Raw genomic sequence first — 14,652 nt, 5'->3', positions numbered from 1 at the left:
ATTCAGCCATGGATGTCCACCAGGGAGGCCAGAATACAGGATGGCAAGAGTTTGTGGATCCTCTTAGAGAGCTGTTTCCTTAGAAAAGTGGGAAGTTATGTTATTGGGGTTTAATGGGAGAAAGTATAAGTCATGTAGAAGAATGAGTGAACTAGGGAAATGTGGTTGAGTTGCCCAGCAGAACTAAGGGAGCTATTTTAAAAGATGAAGCTGAATAAGTAAGAGCATTTAAAATAAACTACATTTTAACAATAAATACATACATAAATAAAAATAAATAATAATAATAATTATGGGTGGGGATTTGTTTTACATGGATAGAATTCCCTTATAACCAGTGCCCCCATGCCAGTTCTTAAATTTTTAGATTGCAAGAACTCCTTCTAAGTCCTGTCCTTATAATAATTATGGGACATTCTCATTCTAGAATGTAAAAAAAAGGTGGATCCAAGTGATAACCTGTTAGGGTCCTTTAGTTCTCTTACTAATTAGCAGTTTTACTGTGTTGTCCAGATCTCCTAAGACTCCCAATTGCCCGGCCGCCTACCTCCATGTGTTCATGCTGCCGTGTGAGTGGGGTGGGTATGGGATCTTCCATTCCTTGGCAGAATTCAGCCAAAGCTTTCAGTGCATTTCTGTCTTGGTTCACATGCATGTGCTGCCAGCAAAAAGGTTATTCCTAAAAGTTAAGCAAGAGACATGATTTTAAGTGGTTATTGGGATAGTCAGCACATTTGTATTCAGCACATATTAGGAAAATGTTACCATATCAAGCGTGGGTGTGAATTTTCCCTGCTTTATCACTGAGAGGTTGCCTCGGACTGAACTGTCACTGCTGGTGTGATCAACCCAGCTATGTTTAGGATGAAATAATAGTTATCTTCATGTAGTTTGTTTCTTACTTAAGGGGAAATGTACTACAGGCATTGACATGGCTATCGATATCGCTAATTTTCTCTTTAATTGCTAATTTTGATCCATTTTTGTCTTCAGCATTTGCTGTAGTTTATATGTGCCTAAAGAATAAAAAAAGACCACAGTTGCAACATGCATATGTAATTACTTGGAAATTATTTAGGACTTTAGTTTTTATAAATTAGTTTGAGCAACATTGGAGAAGAAACTTTAAAAATTGATCACTGGGCTGGGGTTGTGGCTCAATGGGAGAGTGCTTGCTTAGCATGTGTGAGGCCCTGGGTTCGATCCTCAGCACCATTAAAAGTAAATAAATAAAGGTATAGTGGCCATCTAACAAAAAAATATTTTTATATATATATATAAAATTGATCACCAGTTGGTAGCCCCTTGGCTGTGTCAGATGGCAGCAGCCCAGGGTATGTCTGAGGCTTCTTAGAGGTCCCAGCAGGCTGGCTTCATTTATCCCCAGATCAGAAAAGCATCTGGGGGCTGGGGTGCAGCTTAGTGATAAAGTGTTTGCCTGTCATGTGTGAGGTCCTAGGTTTAATCCCGAGCACTGCAAAAATAATAATAAAGTTAGAATTATTTTAGTGCTGCAGATTGAATCCAGGGCCCAGACACACACTGGGCTACTGTGCAGTTATGATTATTGAAGATAAGTGTAGTATGACAAAACCCATCCATCCCATCCCCCATCCTTTGTCTTGCAAAGGAAAAACAACAGTGGCCTGTTAATGATTTAAGGGAAGCAACTTCCCACCATTACTAATTTTTATGGCTTCACCCATTTCTTTTAAAAATTTTGGAGGTAAGAAATATTTAAAGTGCACAGGGAACATAAAAAAGGGAGTGTAGTGCTTTTAACAAATATTAAAGGTGGAATGACTGATACAAATACTGTCACTAGAAAGGGTACTGGAGAATTCATACACTTAGGTGTTTATCTCTGGGAAGAAAAAGCCAGACTCTGCACCAGTTGGTATGAGGGAGCTAGGTTTTACTCTGTTATTTAAATATTTACAAGCTTGGATTCATGTTAGTTACATACTTTCTGTAACTATTGCTTAGGTATTGCTCTATCAATATCTCCTCCTATTGGCTATCCATTTTTTTTCTTATTTGAGGAATTCTCCTGCCATATGGCACTGTATTGGGAAATATGAATTTGCTAATAAGCCTTTGTTATTGTTGTTCCTAGGATTTAGAAGACTTCTGCTTCAGGTTTTGCATAAATCACCTGACTGTAGTGACACAAACTTCAGGCTTTGCAGAAATGGACCATGATCTCCTGAAGAACTTCATTAGCAAAGCCAGCAGAGTTGGAGCCTTTAAAAATTGATCCCATCTGCGGAAAAGAAGAGTTTTTGAACCTTTCCATTTCCCCTGCAAAAAAGCCGGTGGTGAATAGCTTCACTTCAGTTAACAGTATTTAGGATCAGCTACTTTTGGCTGAATACTTGTATTCTGTTAGAAGGATGTGAATCAGTCTTTTTCATATGCCTAAATCCAAAGTTTACATAGAAAGCATTGAATACTCTCATCAGATGCAACTGTGCTCAAGGAAAACAATGCAAATGTCTTGTATTTACCATTTCCTCTTTTGAATCAGTTGGACAACTTTGATTCATTGGGATATTGGTATATGCTCCTCTGGCCAAGTGTTCCATTATTCAGCAGGCTGGTAGTACGCATTTCACTAGACAAAGAATGCTGTCACTACTACATTTTCAGCACCCAAAACAGTGCCTTGCATATAATAGGCACTCAGTTAATTGATTATAAATCTTAAAGGTGATCTGAGAACAGCTTTATTTGTGGAATACTGGATAAAGAAGTTATACAGGATAAATATAAAACAGCTTGTAATTATTGAGGTTCATAGTCTTCTGGTACATCATTCTGAGAAATAGTGGCTAATTTAGAGCGCTAATTAGAATTCACAAAAGGCCTTAGCAATTAAATTGTCAAAGGCCCAAGGGCTAATTTTAATTTTTGTTTAGTCTGAGTAATTAATTTATCATATGGGATTATTGGATATGAAGTATTACCTTCAAATGAATGTTATTTCTGGGTTCATCTGCCTTACATAAATGCATAACAAGGTTCTTTGCTTTTGTTTGTGTTAAGGATGATTTGCCTTTGTAAGTAAAAATGATTATGAGTTTTTCTTACAGTTGATCATATGTCACTATAAAACAGGTCTCTTAAACTGCACTGGTATAATTGTACTAGCTGAAATGATACTTACATAACAAGTGTGAGAGAAATTTATACTTTTTAGATCAAAACAAGTTACCCAATTGCAAAAGAGAAAATGGAACAGGACATAGTATCTGTTTCTTCTAATATATATCTCACAGTATGATGTTATGTAAAGAAAACCCTTTTAGAATTGTAAATCTTGTTCTGATGCTGAACTATTTGATAATAATAAAGTGCTTATTTGCAGATAATAGAATAAATGCATTTTTAATCCCTAAGCAGCAGTGAAATTATATCAACCTCACGTCTCATATATATATTTCCATGTGATATATGCTTGTTTTAAGGAAATTTTTCAGTTATGTCTTATAGCAAAGCCTACTTAAAACATAAATGTTACTATTCATATTATTGCCATTGACAAGGTTACTTTCTTTTTTTTTTAATTAATTTTTATTGTTGGTTGTTCAAAACATTACATAGTTCTTGATATATCATATTTCACACTTTGATTCAAGTGGGATATGAACTCCCATTTTTACCCTGTATACAGATTGCAGAATCACATCAGTTGCACATCCATTGATTTACATATTGCCATACTAGTGTCTGTTGTATTCTGCTGCCTTTCCTATCCTCTACTATCCCCTCTCCCCACCACCCCTCCCCTCTTCTCTCTCTGCCCCCTCTACTGTAATTCATTTCTCCCCCTTATATTTTTCCCCCTTTCCCCTCACTTCCTCTTGTATGTAATTTTGTATACCCCTGAGGGTCTCCTTCCATTTCCATGCAATTTCCCTTCTCTCTCCCTTTCCCTCCCACCTCTCATCCCTGTTTAATGTTAATCTTCTTCTCATGCTCTTCGTCCCTACTCTGTTCTTAGTTACTCTCCTTATATCAAAGAAGACATTTGGCATTTGTTTTTAAGGGATTGGCTAGCTTCACTTAGCATAATCTGCTCTAATGCCATCCATTTCCCTGCAAATTCTATGATTTTGTCATTTTTTAATGCAGAGTAATACTCCATTGTGTATAGATGCCACATTTTTTTTTTTTTTTATCCATTCGTCTATTGAAGGGCATCTAGGTTGGTTCCACAGTCTTGCTATTGTGAATTGTGCTGCTATGAACATCGATGTAGCAGTGTCCCTGTAGTATGCTCTTTTTAGGTCTTTAGGGAATAGACAGAGTAGGGGAATAGCTGGGTCAAATGGTGGTTCCATTCCGAGCTTTCCAAGAAATCTCCATACTGCTTTCCAAATTGGCCGCACCAATTTGCAGTCCCACCAGCAATGTACAAGTGAACCCTTTTCCCCACATCCTCGCCAGCACTTGTTGTTGTTTGACTTCCTAATGGCTGCCAATCTTACTGGAGTGAGATGGTATCTTAGGGTGGTTTTGATTTGCATTTCTCTGACTGCTAGAGATGGTGAGCATTTTTTCATGTACTTGTTGATTGATTGTATGTCCTCCTGTGAGAAATGTCTGTTCAGGTCCTTGGCCCATTTGTTGATTGGGTTATTTGTTATCTTATTGTCTAATTTTTTTAGTTCTTTGTATATTCTGGATATTAGGGCTCTGTCTGAAGTGTGAAGAGTAAAGATTTGTTCCCAGGACGTAGGCTCCCTATTTACCTCTCTTATTGTTTCTTTTGCTGAGAAAAAACTTTTTAGTTTGAGTAAGTCCCATTTGTTGATTCTAGTTATTAACTCTTGTGCTATGGGTGTCCTATTGAGGAATTTGGAGCCCAACCCCACAGTATGTAGATCATAGCCAACTTTTTCTTCTATCAGACGCCATGTCTCTGATTTGATATCAAGTTCCTTGATCCACTTTGGGTTAACTTTTGTGCATGGCGAGAGAAAGGGATTCAGTTTCATTTTGCTGCATATGGATTTCCAGTTTTCCCAAGGTTACTTTCTTTTAAGAGGAGTTTTAAGTTCATAGCTATATTGAGAAGAAGATTCAGAGATTTCCTATTTTGCTCTCTGCCCTCACACATGTGTAGCCTCCCCCATTACCAGGGTCCCCCACCACAGTGAGTATTTCTTATAGGTGATGATCTTGCATTGACACCTCATCACCTGAAGGCTGTTGCAAATTCTATGTGTTTGGAGAAATGTAGCCATCATTATTATGCCATACAGAATTCACTGCTCTATAAATCCTGTGTTCCACCTGCTCTTCAGGGTCTTAGCTCCTCAGTGCCCCTCCCCCTTTTAATAAACATTTCATGTAAAAATTGGAACACTGAAAGGGGAACAGAGAAGTTTATTTATTAATGATAAATGAACTACCCTTTACCAGGCTTCATAACAGGTCAATAGCCATACTCCTAGGGTACAAGTTATTACTCTGGATTTGTATCCATGTTTTCTAAGTGCTCTCATATTGTAGGGGTACAATATCATCTCAGTGCTCCTTATCTCTGTGCACAGCAGAGTAATCTGTGAGACTTTACAGAATATAGGTTTGAGCATTCTAACTCAGAGTATTTAAAAAGCTCCACAAGTGTTTTTGATATTCTGCCAGGGATGAGAATCAAGTGGTTTAGCACGTATAATTTATGATTTTAAACAATAAGGAAATGCTAATTTTAGACCACTGTGAGAGATGACAGATGAGTCCTGGGTGTGGTGGAAACATCTACTGAAAAAACATGTTTTCTCTCTGGTCTTGGAGGACAGACTTGCCACTGACACTTCCAAAAGATTTCCTTCCTTTATTTCCTTCTGACAGATGAGTGTTTACAAAGCCTCAAAATATTCTGTTTATTAGTGATAAGTGACACACAGATAGATTTTCAAAATGACTCTGCATCAGAAATGAATGAATCTTTTATACAGGTTTAAGTTTTTCTAGCCTGAAGTTTTGTTTCATCTCTTACTTCCACAGAAAAGTTCAATGTCTTAATGTTTCCAATATAATTTTACCCTGATGTACAGAGAAAAATCAAGATTCTGTATGAATGAAGTAGTATCCTCATTTGCTGATAGACATTTTTTAAGATGCCATTTAGTTCATTTTAAAAAGCAAAGGTTAAGAATATTAAATATCTTCTTTAGTGTACAGCTACTATAAATGGACCATAACATGTAGAGTTGTATTTAGAGGCAGAATTCTTAACCAGTGAGAATGAAAAGAAGCAACCATCAACTATGTAACCTCACCTACTTTATTAGCACCCCCCTCCATTTTCATAGCAAATAGGTTGAGCAAACTGTGAAGAAAAAGGAAAAATCATATTTTACTGTTATTTTTATATTCAGTCTTTACCCAAACATTGAAATATAAAACTTAGATTTTTTTTTCAGTAACTTTAACTAAATAAAAATCATAACATTTTCTATTTAGGAAGTAACTGATATTGGTCTGTACAATACATTTAATCTTTCATATTAAACTACATAGAGGGGCTGAGGTTGTATAGCTCAGCAGTAGAGCCCTTGACTAGCATGTGTGAGGCATTGGGTTTGATTCTTAGCACTGCTTATAAATAAATAAACGTCCACTGACAACTAAAAATACATTTTTTGAAAAATTATCACAGGAAACATGTTGAAATAAATTATCAGTGTCACATGTCAATTCTAATATGTAAGTACAGCCTCAAAACAATGAACAGAAGAGTTTATGAGAATAGATGACTCTCTCAGCTGCATATTAAAAGAGCTTGTTTTTATCTCATTTACACATTACATAGTGTTACCATATGTATTAGTCAGTATTGTGTTACTATAATGAAAATACTTAAGATGATTCACTTAAAAAGGGAAAAAGGTTTATTTTGGCTCTTGGTTCTGGAATTCCAGCTTAAAATCAGGTGGCCCCATGACTTTGGGGCTCCGGTGAGGGCAGCACATCTTGGCAAGAATACATAGTGGAGCAAATTGTTTATATCACGAGCCAGGAAACATAGAGACAGGAAGCACGGTATCCCATAATTTACTGGAGGGCATGCCCCCAGTGACCTTAGAACCTCCCATTATGATCCAGCCCTCAAAAATTCTGCTACCACCTCCTAACAGTGCCACCCTGGGAACCAACCCTTTAACACGTGGCCTTTGCCATATATTTGACATACAAACTATGGCACCATAATGTCTCCATTTAAGAATATCTGTGGTAGACTATTTTCTTTTTTTGGTGATGGTACTGGGGATAGAACCCAGAAGACCTGTACCACAGAGCTACATCACTAGCTCTTTTTACTTTTGAGACAGGGTCTCACTAATTTCCTGAGGCTGGTCTCAACTTGTAATCCTCCTGCCTCAGCCCTAGTAGCTGGGATTATAAGTGTGTGCCACCATACCTGGCCTTGTGGTGTGGCAAAGTTTTCTATAAAATACCAACTTAGGGGCTGGGGTTATGGCTCAGCAGTAGAGCACTCGCCTCGCATGTGTGAGGCCCTAGGTTCGATCCTCAGCACCACATAAAAATAATTAAAGATATGTGTCCATCTACAACTAAAAAATAAATATTTTTTAAAAATACCAATTTAGCCCAGAGGGAAATTCTACTGAATATTTAACTTGATATGTACAACACATTGGTCCCAAAATGAGGAACAAAAATATGCCTTTAAAAGCAAGTTCTAGGGGCTGGGGATGTGGCTCAAGCGTTAGCGCGCTTGCCTGGCATGCGTGCGACCCGGGTTCGATCCTCAGCACCACATATAGACAAAGATGTTGTGTCCGCTGAAAACTAAAAAAAAAAAAAAAAAAAAAAAAAAAAAAAGCAAGTTCTATGCGATCATCCAGATAATAATAGAAGGCAGGATATTCCCCTCCACCATTTGTGCCAGAAAACTGTAATGAAAAGTAAAATACATGAATTTGAACTTGTTCCTTTTATTATAATGAATGTTTAAATAATTAGAATACTAAATTATCAGGAGTGATTAATTTTCCATCACTGAGACAAAAATGTTTATAGAGTTGTTAAGGCTGCTTGATTTTTGACTTGACCTAAGACACCATTTCATTTAAGATCCTCATGCAATATGAGTACAGCCTCTTGAGATTCACCTGCTGCTTGTCCTGCTCTAGCCTCTTTATTTTGCCTTTCTTCCTTCAGGAATAAATATGCTGTTCCAGAAGGAAAGCACTGCATTTTCCACCCACTTCTGAGAAATTGTATAAACCAAAAATAAACCTGTGTGCTAGATGCATTTTATATATATTTTTGGAGTTAAGAATAATAATAAAATGATACATACCACATGATATATAAGACTGTATAGGGCCTTAGCTCATGATAATCAAACATTAAATATTTCTGAGAGAAAGATGAATATTTCCAGTGAGTGCGTTAAAGACTATAGAAAGGAATATGGCAATTTAGATAAGATTCTGATCGCATATGATTTTTAGTTCCAAACACACAGGACCACAATGAATAAATAAGTAGTGATCCAGACAGGAATTAATAGGTGACTCCTAAGTTTTTTGCTTGATAAGTGTTTAGTAAAAATGGGGAAAGACTAGAGTAGAAACAAGATATTGTTGTTGATTTTGACTTAAATTGTGAGAAATTGGATTGGGGTAGGAATTGAGAGTTTGATTGGCTATGATAGTTCAATTTCTGTGAACAGGTCAGGGCTGGAGAAACAAATTTGGGAATCAGCAGCAGAAAGGGTCCACTAAATACTGAATTCATCGGATGAGATAGTAGGAGACAGTTTACATACCAAAGGGAACACTGCTATATCTAATAAAAAGACCACAGCATCAAACCACTAAGACTCTTAACAACTAATTTATTTTAAAATAGACAAACTATTAGTTGTAGAAAATAGTAACATAGCAATTTTAAATGTACAGTTTTAACCAGTACAAAAAAAGCAATAAAGCAACATCTGAAGTCTTAAGAATCTCAATACACGATCTCTGAAATCCTAAAATTCTGTCACTAATTCTAATGTAAATTTATGAGCAAAAGACCCAGAAATATGGTAAGCCCTTGACATAAAAACTAACTGAATTGTATGCTATTCATGCAAAAAAAAAATGAAGAAATGGGGTAAAGCTTTCTAGTGCCTGTTATCAAGATAACTGTCAAAATAGTAAGTTTGATGTTTAAACACAAAATTTTGTTTTCTAAGAAATAAGACCAGATTTCTTTTTAAAAAGAACTCTGAGTTTAGACAAAATGATTTTTCTAAATGCTAGCTGATGCTATCTTAAATACCACCTATTTTATATATACCATCTCTAAATAAGTTAATCACACAAGACAGTTTAAACACACCTTTAGGTGTAGGGGAAGGGGGATAGCACTTCTTTCTAATGCAGCTATTTTAATTTGAAGCTTTTGCATAAAATCAGAAAAATTAATGCCTAACTTACAAGACCTTTGATTACTTGCAATGTTGGATTAGAGATAATGTGGCTTTTAATGTGCCAGTGTTAGACCATACTGACTTAAAATAGAAGATAAATAATTGCCAGTTCAAAAGATACATGGAAGACATGTACCATTCCAGAGAAAACACAAACCTTCCCAAATTTAGGAGGGCAGAATAATTATTGAGATGCAATTAGACAAATCCCTAAGGGAAACTCAAAAAACCCTCAAGGCTTCTATAGTTAACAAACTGCTATGGAATAAAATTAATTTGTATCTTGATTTTTTAGGACCCAGAAACATTAGAAAGTGCACTTGGGATATACTGTATTAGAGTCCTCCGCAGCAAAGCTCTGACTGGACACTTTACTTTTTCAAGTACCAGATAGGTACTTAAAAAATTCAGTGATCTGAATGGTAAAAAACAAAAACAAAAACCCCAAACCAAGAGTATTACAATAATATGCATTTTAAACCATGAGTTTGGATAAAGAAAAGAAATTCTTATAACTTCTGAGGTATGAAATCTGTGTCAGTAGTATGACAGTATCATGTTTGTACTTTGTTTTTTGCTTGTATGTAAAAGAAAATTTGTAAAACAAGCACACAATACATCAGATTCCAATACTAAAATAAAATCAAATGTGTAAAAATTAATTTTTTCCTAGTTTCTAATAATAATCTGTTTTAGCAGAAGAGTTTAAGATAATTTGGGTGAATGGACAGTCAGTCAAATTGCATTTGGAAGACAGGACACATTTTCTAAGGGTGTTCATGTTTTTAAATTAAAAAAATATACATATAAATTAATAAAACCAAGAGCAAACATCACACATATGCTACAAGGGAAGACAAAGTAGTCAGACAGGCATGGGTTATTAGTACTCCCACTCCAGAGGCAGCCTCAATTCATTCATAAAGCAGAGCAATTTTACTTTGGAAATGTAATGATCTGCTATACCTTTTTAATGGCAGGATTACACAAGATTTTCAATCTTGTATAATAACAATGCATATACCATTGATATAACATTGAAAGTGGCTTAGGAATCACCCACACAAATATTCAACTTGTATCTGCACATTTTATATCTACAAAAAAGAGATATTAATGTGGCTGTAAACAGAACTTGGGAGAGTTATACAGTCACATCTCTGAGAGATAATGAAGCCAGAGGCGTACATGGTATACACAGTGTCCACCAAAGTCCTGAGATCGTCACTGTTCTTCCTTGTTTGAGGTATCCATGCTATCATTCATTTTCTGTTTTTGCATTCGTGTTCGAGTAGATGCTGAAAAAGAGAAGATGACCTGTTAATAGTGTTGATGGTACTGGGTATGTTGGCAAGGGGCTGCCTATATATTATGCTCATGTCAAACTAATGGAGCTCAAAATCTTGCAAAGGCAGGGGTCTCCAAAGATTTTAAAGTCATGTGAGTAAAACTGACTACAACATGTGAATTAAAGTGTTTCAAAGCATGTACTAATGAAATGTCCGGATGTGTGTATAAATTTTAAAATACTCTAAGCAAATATTAAAAACAATTGAGAACTGGGATTGGTCACATACTCCTGTAATTGCAGATACTCTGTAGACTGAGGCAGGAGAATTGCAAGTGTTCCTGGCCAGTTTTAGCAACTAAGCAAGACACTGTCTCAAAAAAAAAAAAAAAAAAAAAAAAAAAAAAAAGCTGGAGATATAACTACAGGTGGTAAAGTACCCCTGGGGTCAAAAATAAAAACCACAAAAAATTATAGATAGATAAAAATAAATATAATAAAACCCTTTTGTCTAATCCAATGAACTTCTATTCTTCCCTCAGTAAGAATGAATGCAATTATTTTAAGCAAGCTGGTGAATACCTTCCTTAGCCTCAGGGGTTAAAACTCCCACTAATTGTCCGGATTTTTCCATCTGCACAAAGTCCATGAACTTTGACCTGGAAGAGGAAACTGTAACGTAGCTAAGTGTGTCACCAGGAAATGTACTGATTACAGTTGTGGAACTCTTTAAGAAAATATACGTGTTTTTATAGGCTTTTGCTCCTTTTTAAATGCATACTGTGCATTCTAAAATGCTTCCAAATATCTTCACAGCATGATTTTGGTTATAAGCTTCATGTTTATTTTCATGTATTGGGAGGAAAAACCACAACTATTTAAAAGTTAAAATAGGAATATTTCAGTTCATATAAAATCCAAACAAATTAAATGTTTGCTATATTTAGTTTTAATTGTAACGTAATACATTGGAAAAAAAATGGCTTAAGAATCAACCAAAAGTATTCTTTTAAATACTTTATGTCTCCAAGTTGGTATCTATGAAGACAGTTGAAAGCCTCTTCTCAGGCTTTAATTGGTATTGTTCTCATTGATATGTCCTATGACCCAGGAATGACAATTTTAACAACCTTCATTTTCTAAACATTCTTCTTTTCCAAGTTCCAGATTCTTTTCCTATAAATGATCTGACATCACATATCAGAAACTGTCACACTGTTACAGCTACCTACCTAAAACAACCCAGCAGTGGATTGTGAACATTTATCTTTTCCTACAGAGTTGCCATCTACTATACTTGGATTAGTTTTCTTTTATAGCCTCAGAATAGTTTAGAATAGGATTCCATTTGCCTTAGTATCACCACCCCCAATAAAAAATTGGGTGGGGGCAGGGCTGATGATTGAACTCAGGGTTTCACACATCCTAGGCAAATATGCTGTAGCACTGAGTGATACTCCCAGGCCAATATTCCAATTTTATTTCCAAACTTAGAAAATGACCTGGCATTCTTTACCAAAAGTCTGATTTTTAGTAACAGAAAACTTTTGTTTGAACGTGTTTTAAAGCAGAATAAGACAGTGTTTTTTAAATGAGGGTGAGGATATGCTAGGTTTGTGAAACCTTTTCCTGTCCTTCATACATAAAAGACCTTCTCACGATAGTTCTGTTGCCATACAGTATTTTCTGACCATATGCATTACATTGAAGAAGTGGTCAGGCAACATTTCGCTTCTTAGTCTTCCTGCACTTAAGATGTTAAGGTGACAAAGACCTTCATTCTGCAGCATACATTTAATTAAAAAATGTGTGAGGTAAATAAAATACTCTCAACCAAAATATTTTAAATGCATAAACACGTCTGCTACTTGAAAAGGAATTATGTGTATTCTTTTATGAAGCAAAAGGCTTTTGCAAGAAAAATAACTGTTTCTTTCATTTTCATAAGGTGAAATAAGTACTTACTCATTTCGGCCAGTTTCTGCTGAAATTTGGACTCCCCTGGGAGATGTTTACTGCAGATTTAAAAAACAAAGTATTTCACATACATATGTATAAATGCAAAACTCAAATTTCTATGGTGATTTCAGTGATGTTTGATGATATTGTTTTATTGAGTAGTTTTTAATTTCCAAAATTGATGAGTCAACCATCTAAAATAAAAATGTCACAAATTTATGATTCTATATATTTTTCAATGGTTCCTATAAAACACAGAAATTAGTATTTTTCAAGAGTAAGTTTTTAAAAAATTTATTTATTTTGTATTCTAATTTGTTATATAAGACGGCAGAATGCATTACAATTCATATTACACCTATAGAGCACAATTTTTCATATCTTTTGTTGTATACAAAGTATATTCACACCATTCATGTTTTCAAACAAGTATTTAGGATAATGATATCCATCTCATTCCACCATCTTTTCTACCCCCATGCCCCTTCCCTTTCCTTCCCACTCCTCTGCCCTATCTAGAGTTCATCTATTTCTCCCACGCTCCCCCTCCCAACCCCACTATGAATCAGCCTCCTTATATCAGAGAAAACATTCAACATTTGGTTTTTAGGAATTGACTAACTTCACTTAGCATTATATTCTTCAACTCCATCCATTTACTTGCTAATGCCATGATTTATTTTCTTTTATTTTTGAGTAATCTTCCATTGTGTGTATACATACCACATTTTCTTTATCCATTCATCTATTGAAGGGCATCAAGGTTGGTTCCACAGTTTAGCTATTGTGAATTGTTCTGCTATAAACATGGATGTGGCTGTGTCCCTGCAGTGTGCTGTTTTTAAGTCCTTTGTGTATAAACTGAGGAGTGGGTAACTGGGTCAAATGGTGGTTCCATTCTCAGCTTTCCAAGGAATCTCCATACTGCTTTCCATATTGGCTGCACCAATTTGCAGTCCCACCAGCAATGTATGAGTGTGCCTTTTCCCCCAACATTCTTGCCAACACTTATTGTTGTGTTCTTAATAGCTGCCATTCTGACTGGAGTGAGATGAAATCTTAGAGTAGTTTTGATTTGCATTTCTCTAACTGCTAGACATGTTGAACATTTTTTCATATATTTGTTGATTGATTGTATGTATATCACCTTCTGAGAGGTTCTGTTCCTTGGCCCATTTACTGATTGGGGTATTTGTTCTTTGCTGTTTAGCTTTTTGAGTTCTTTATATATCCTAGATATTAGTGGTCTATCTGATGTGCGAGTGGTAAAAATTTGTTCTGAAGATATAGGCTCTTTATTTACCTCAAAAAAAAAAAAAAAAAAAGGCCTGGGGATGTGGCTCAAGCGGTAACGCACTCGCCTGGCATGCGCAGGGCGCTGGGTTCGATCCTCAGCACCACATAAAATAAAATAAAGATGTTGTGTTCACCGAAAATTGAAAAATAAATATTAAAAAAATTCTCTCTCTCTCTTCTCTCTCTTTAAAAAAAAAAAAACCTTAACAAAAGAGGTGAAAGACCTCTTCAACAAAAACTACAGAATGCTAAAGAAAGAAATTAAAAGACCTTAGAAGATGGAAAGGTCTCCCTTGTTCTTGGAGGCAGAATTAATATTGTCAAAATGACCATACTACCAAAAGCACTATATAGATTGAATGCAATTCCAATCAAAATCCCAATGACATTCCTCATAGAAATAGAAAAAGAAGTCATGAAATTCATCTGGAAAAATAACAGACTCAGAATAATTAAAGCAATCCTTAGCAAGAAGAGTGAAGCAGGTGGCATCACTAAACAATAATACAGAGCAATAGTAACAAAAATAGCATGGTATTGGCACCAAAATAGACTGGTAGACCAATAGTACAGAATAGAGGACACTGAGGCTAACCCACATAATTACAGTTATCTTATATTAGACAAAGGCACCAAAAAACATATATTG

At 35.6% G+C, this 14,652-nt stretch overlaps 2 protein-coding genes across 10 annotated transcripts in view; one reads left to right on the top strand and one right to left on the bottom strand.

Moving 5' to 3' along the window:
* The window catches only part of Rcbtb2 (RCC1 and BTB domain containing protein 2), a 41,361-nt gene extending 37,946 nt beyond the window's left edge, over window positions 1–3,415 (top strand). For all 7 annotated transcript variants that reach the window (XM_076872745.1, XM_076872748.1, XM_076872742.1 and 4 more), the window contains one exon: window positions 2,117–3,415. In XM_076872745.1, coding sequence (XP_076728860.1) covers window positions 2,117–2,257 — 141 coding nt within the window. In that variant the 3' untranslated portion in view covers window positions 2,258–3,415. The remainder of the gene's footprint in view (window positions 1–2,116) is intronic.
* A 5,476-nt stretch (window positions 3,416–8,891) lies between these two features.
* Rb1 (RB transcriptional corepressor 1) overlaps window positions 8,892–14,652 on the bottom strand; it is a 148,012-nt gene continuing 142,251 nt past the window's right edge. For 2 of the 3 annotated variants that reach the window (XM_076871938.1, XM_076871937.1), the window contains 2 exons: window positions 12,714–12,763; window positions 8,892–10,758 (listed from right to left, as the gene is read on the bottom strand). In XM_076871938.1, the coding sequence (XP_076728053.1) occupies window positions 10,685–10,758; window positions 12,714–12,763 (124 nt within the window). In that variant the 3' untranslated portion in view covers window positions 8,892–10,684. The remainder of the gene's footprint in view (window positions 10,759–12,713; window positions 12,764–14,652) is intronic. The other variant, XM_076871939.1, reaches the window with a different exon arrangement.

Source organism: Callospermophilus lateralis, chromosome 12 (assembly GCF_048772815.1).
Source record: "Callospermophilus lateralis isolate mCalLat2 chromosome 12, mCalLat2.hap1, whole genome shotgun sequence".
Taxonomy (NCBI): domain Eukaryota; kingdom Metazoa; phylum Chordata; class Mammalia; order Rodentia; family Sciuridae; genus Callospermophilus; species Callospermophilus lateralis.
Note: the sequence above shows the minus strand (reverse complement) of the source record. Positions and strands in the feature narration are given on the sequence as shown.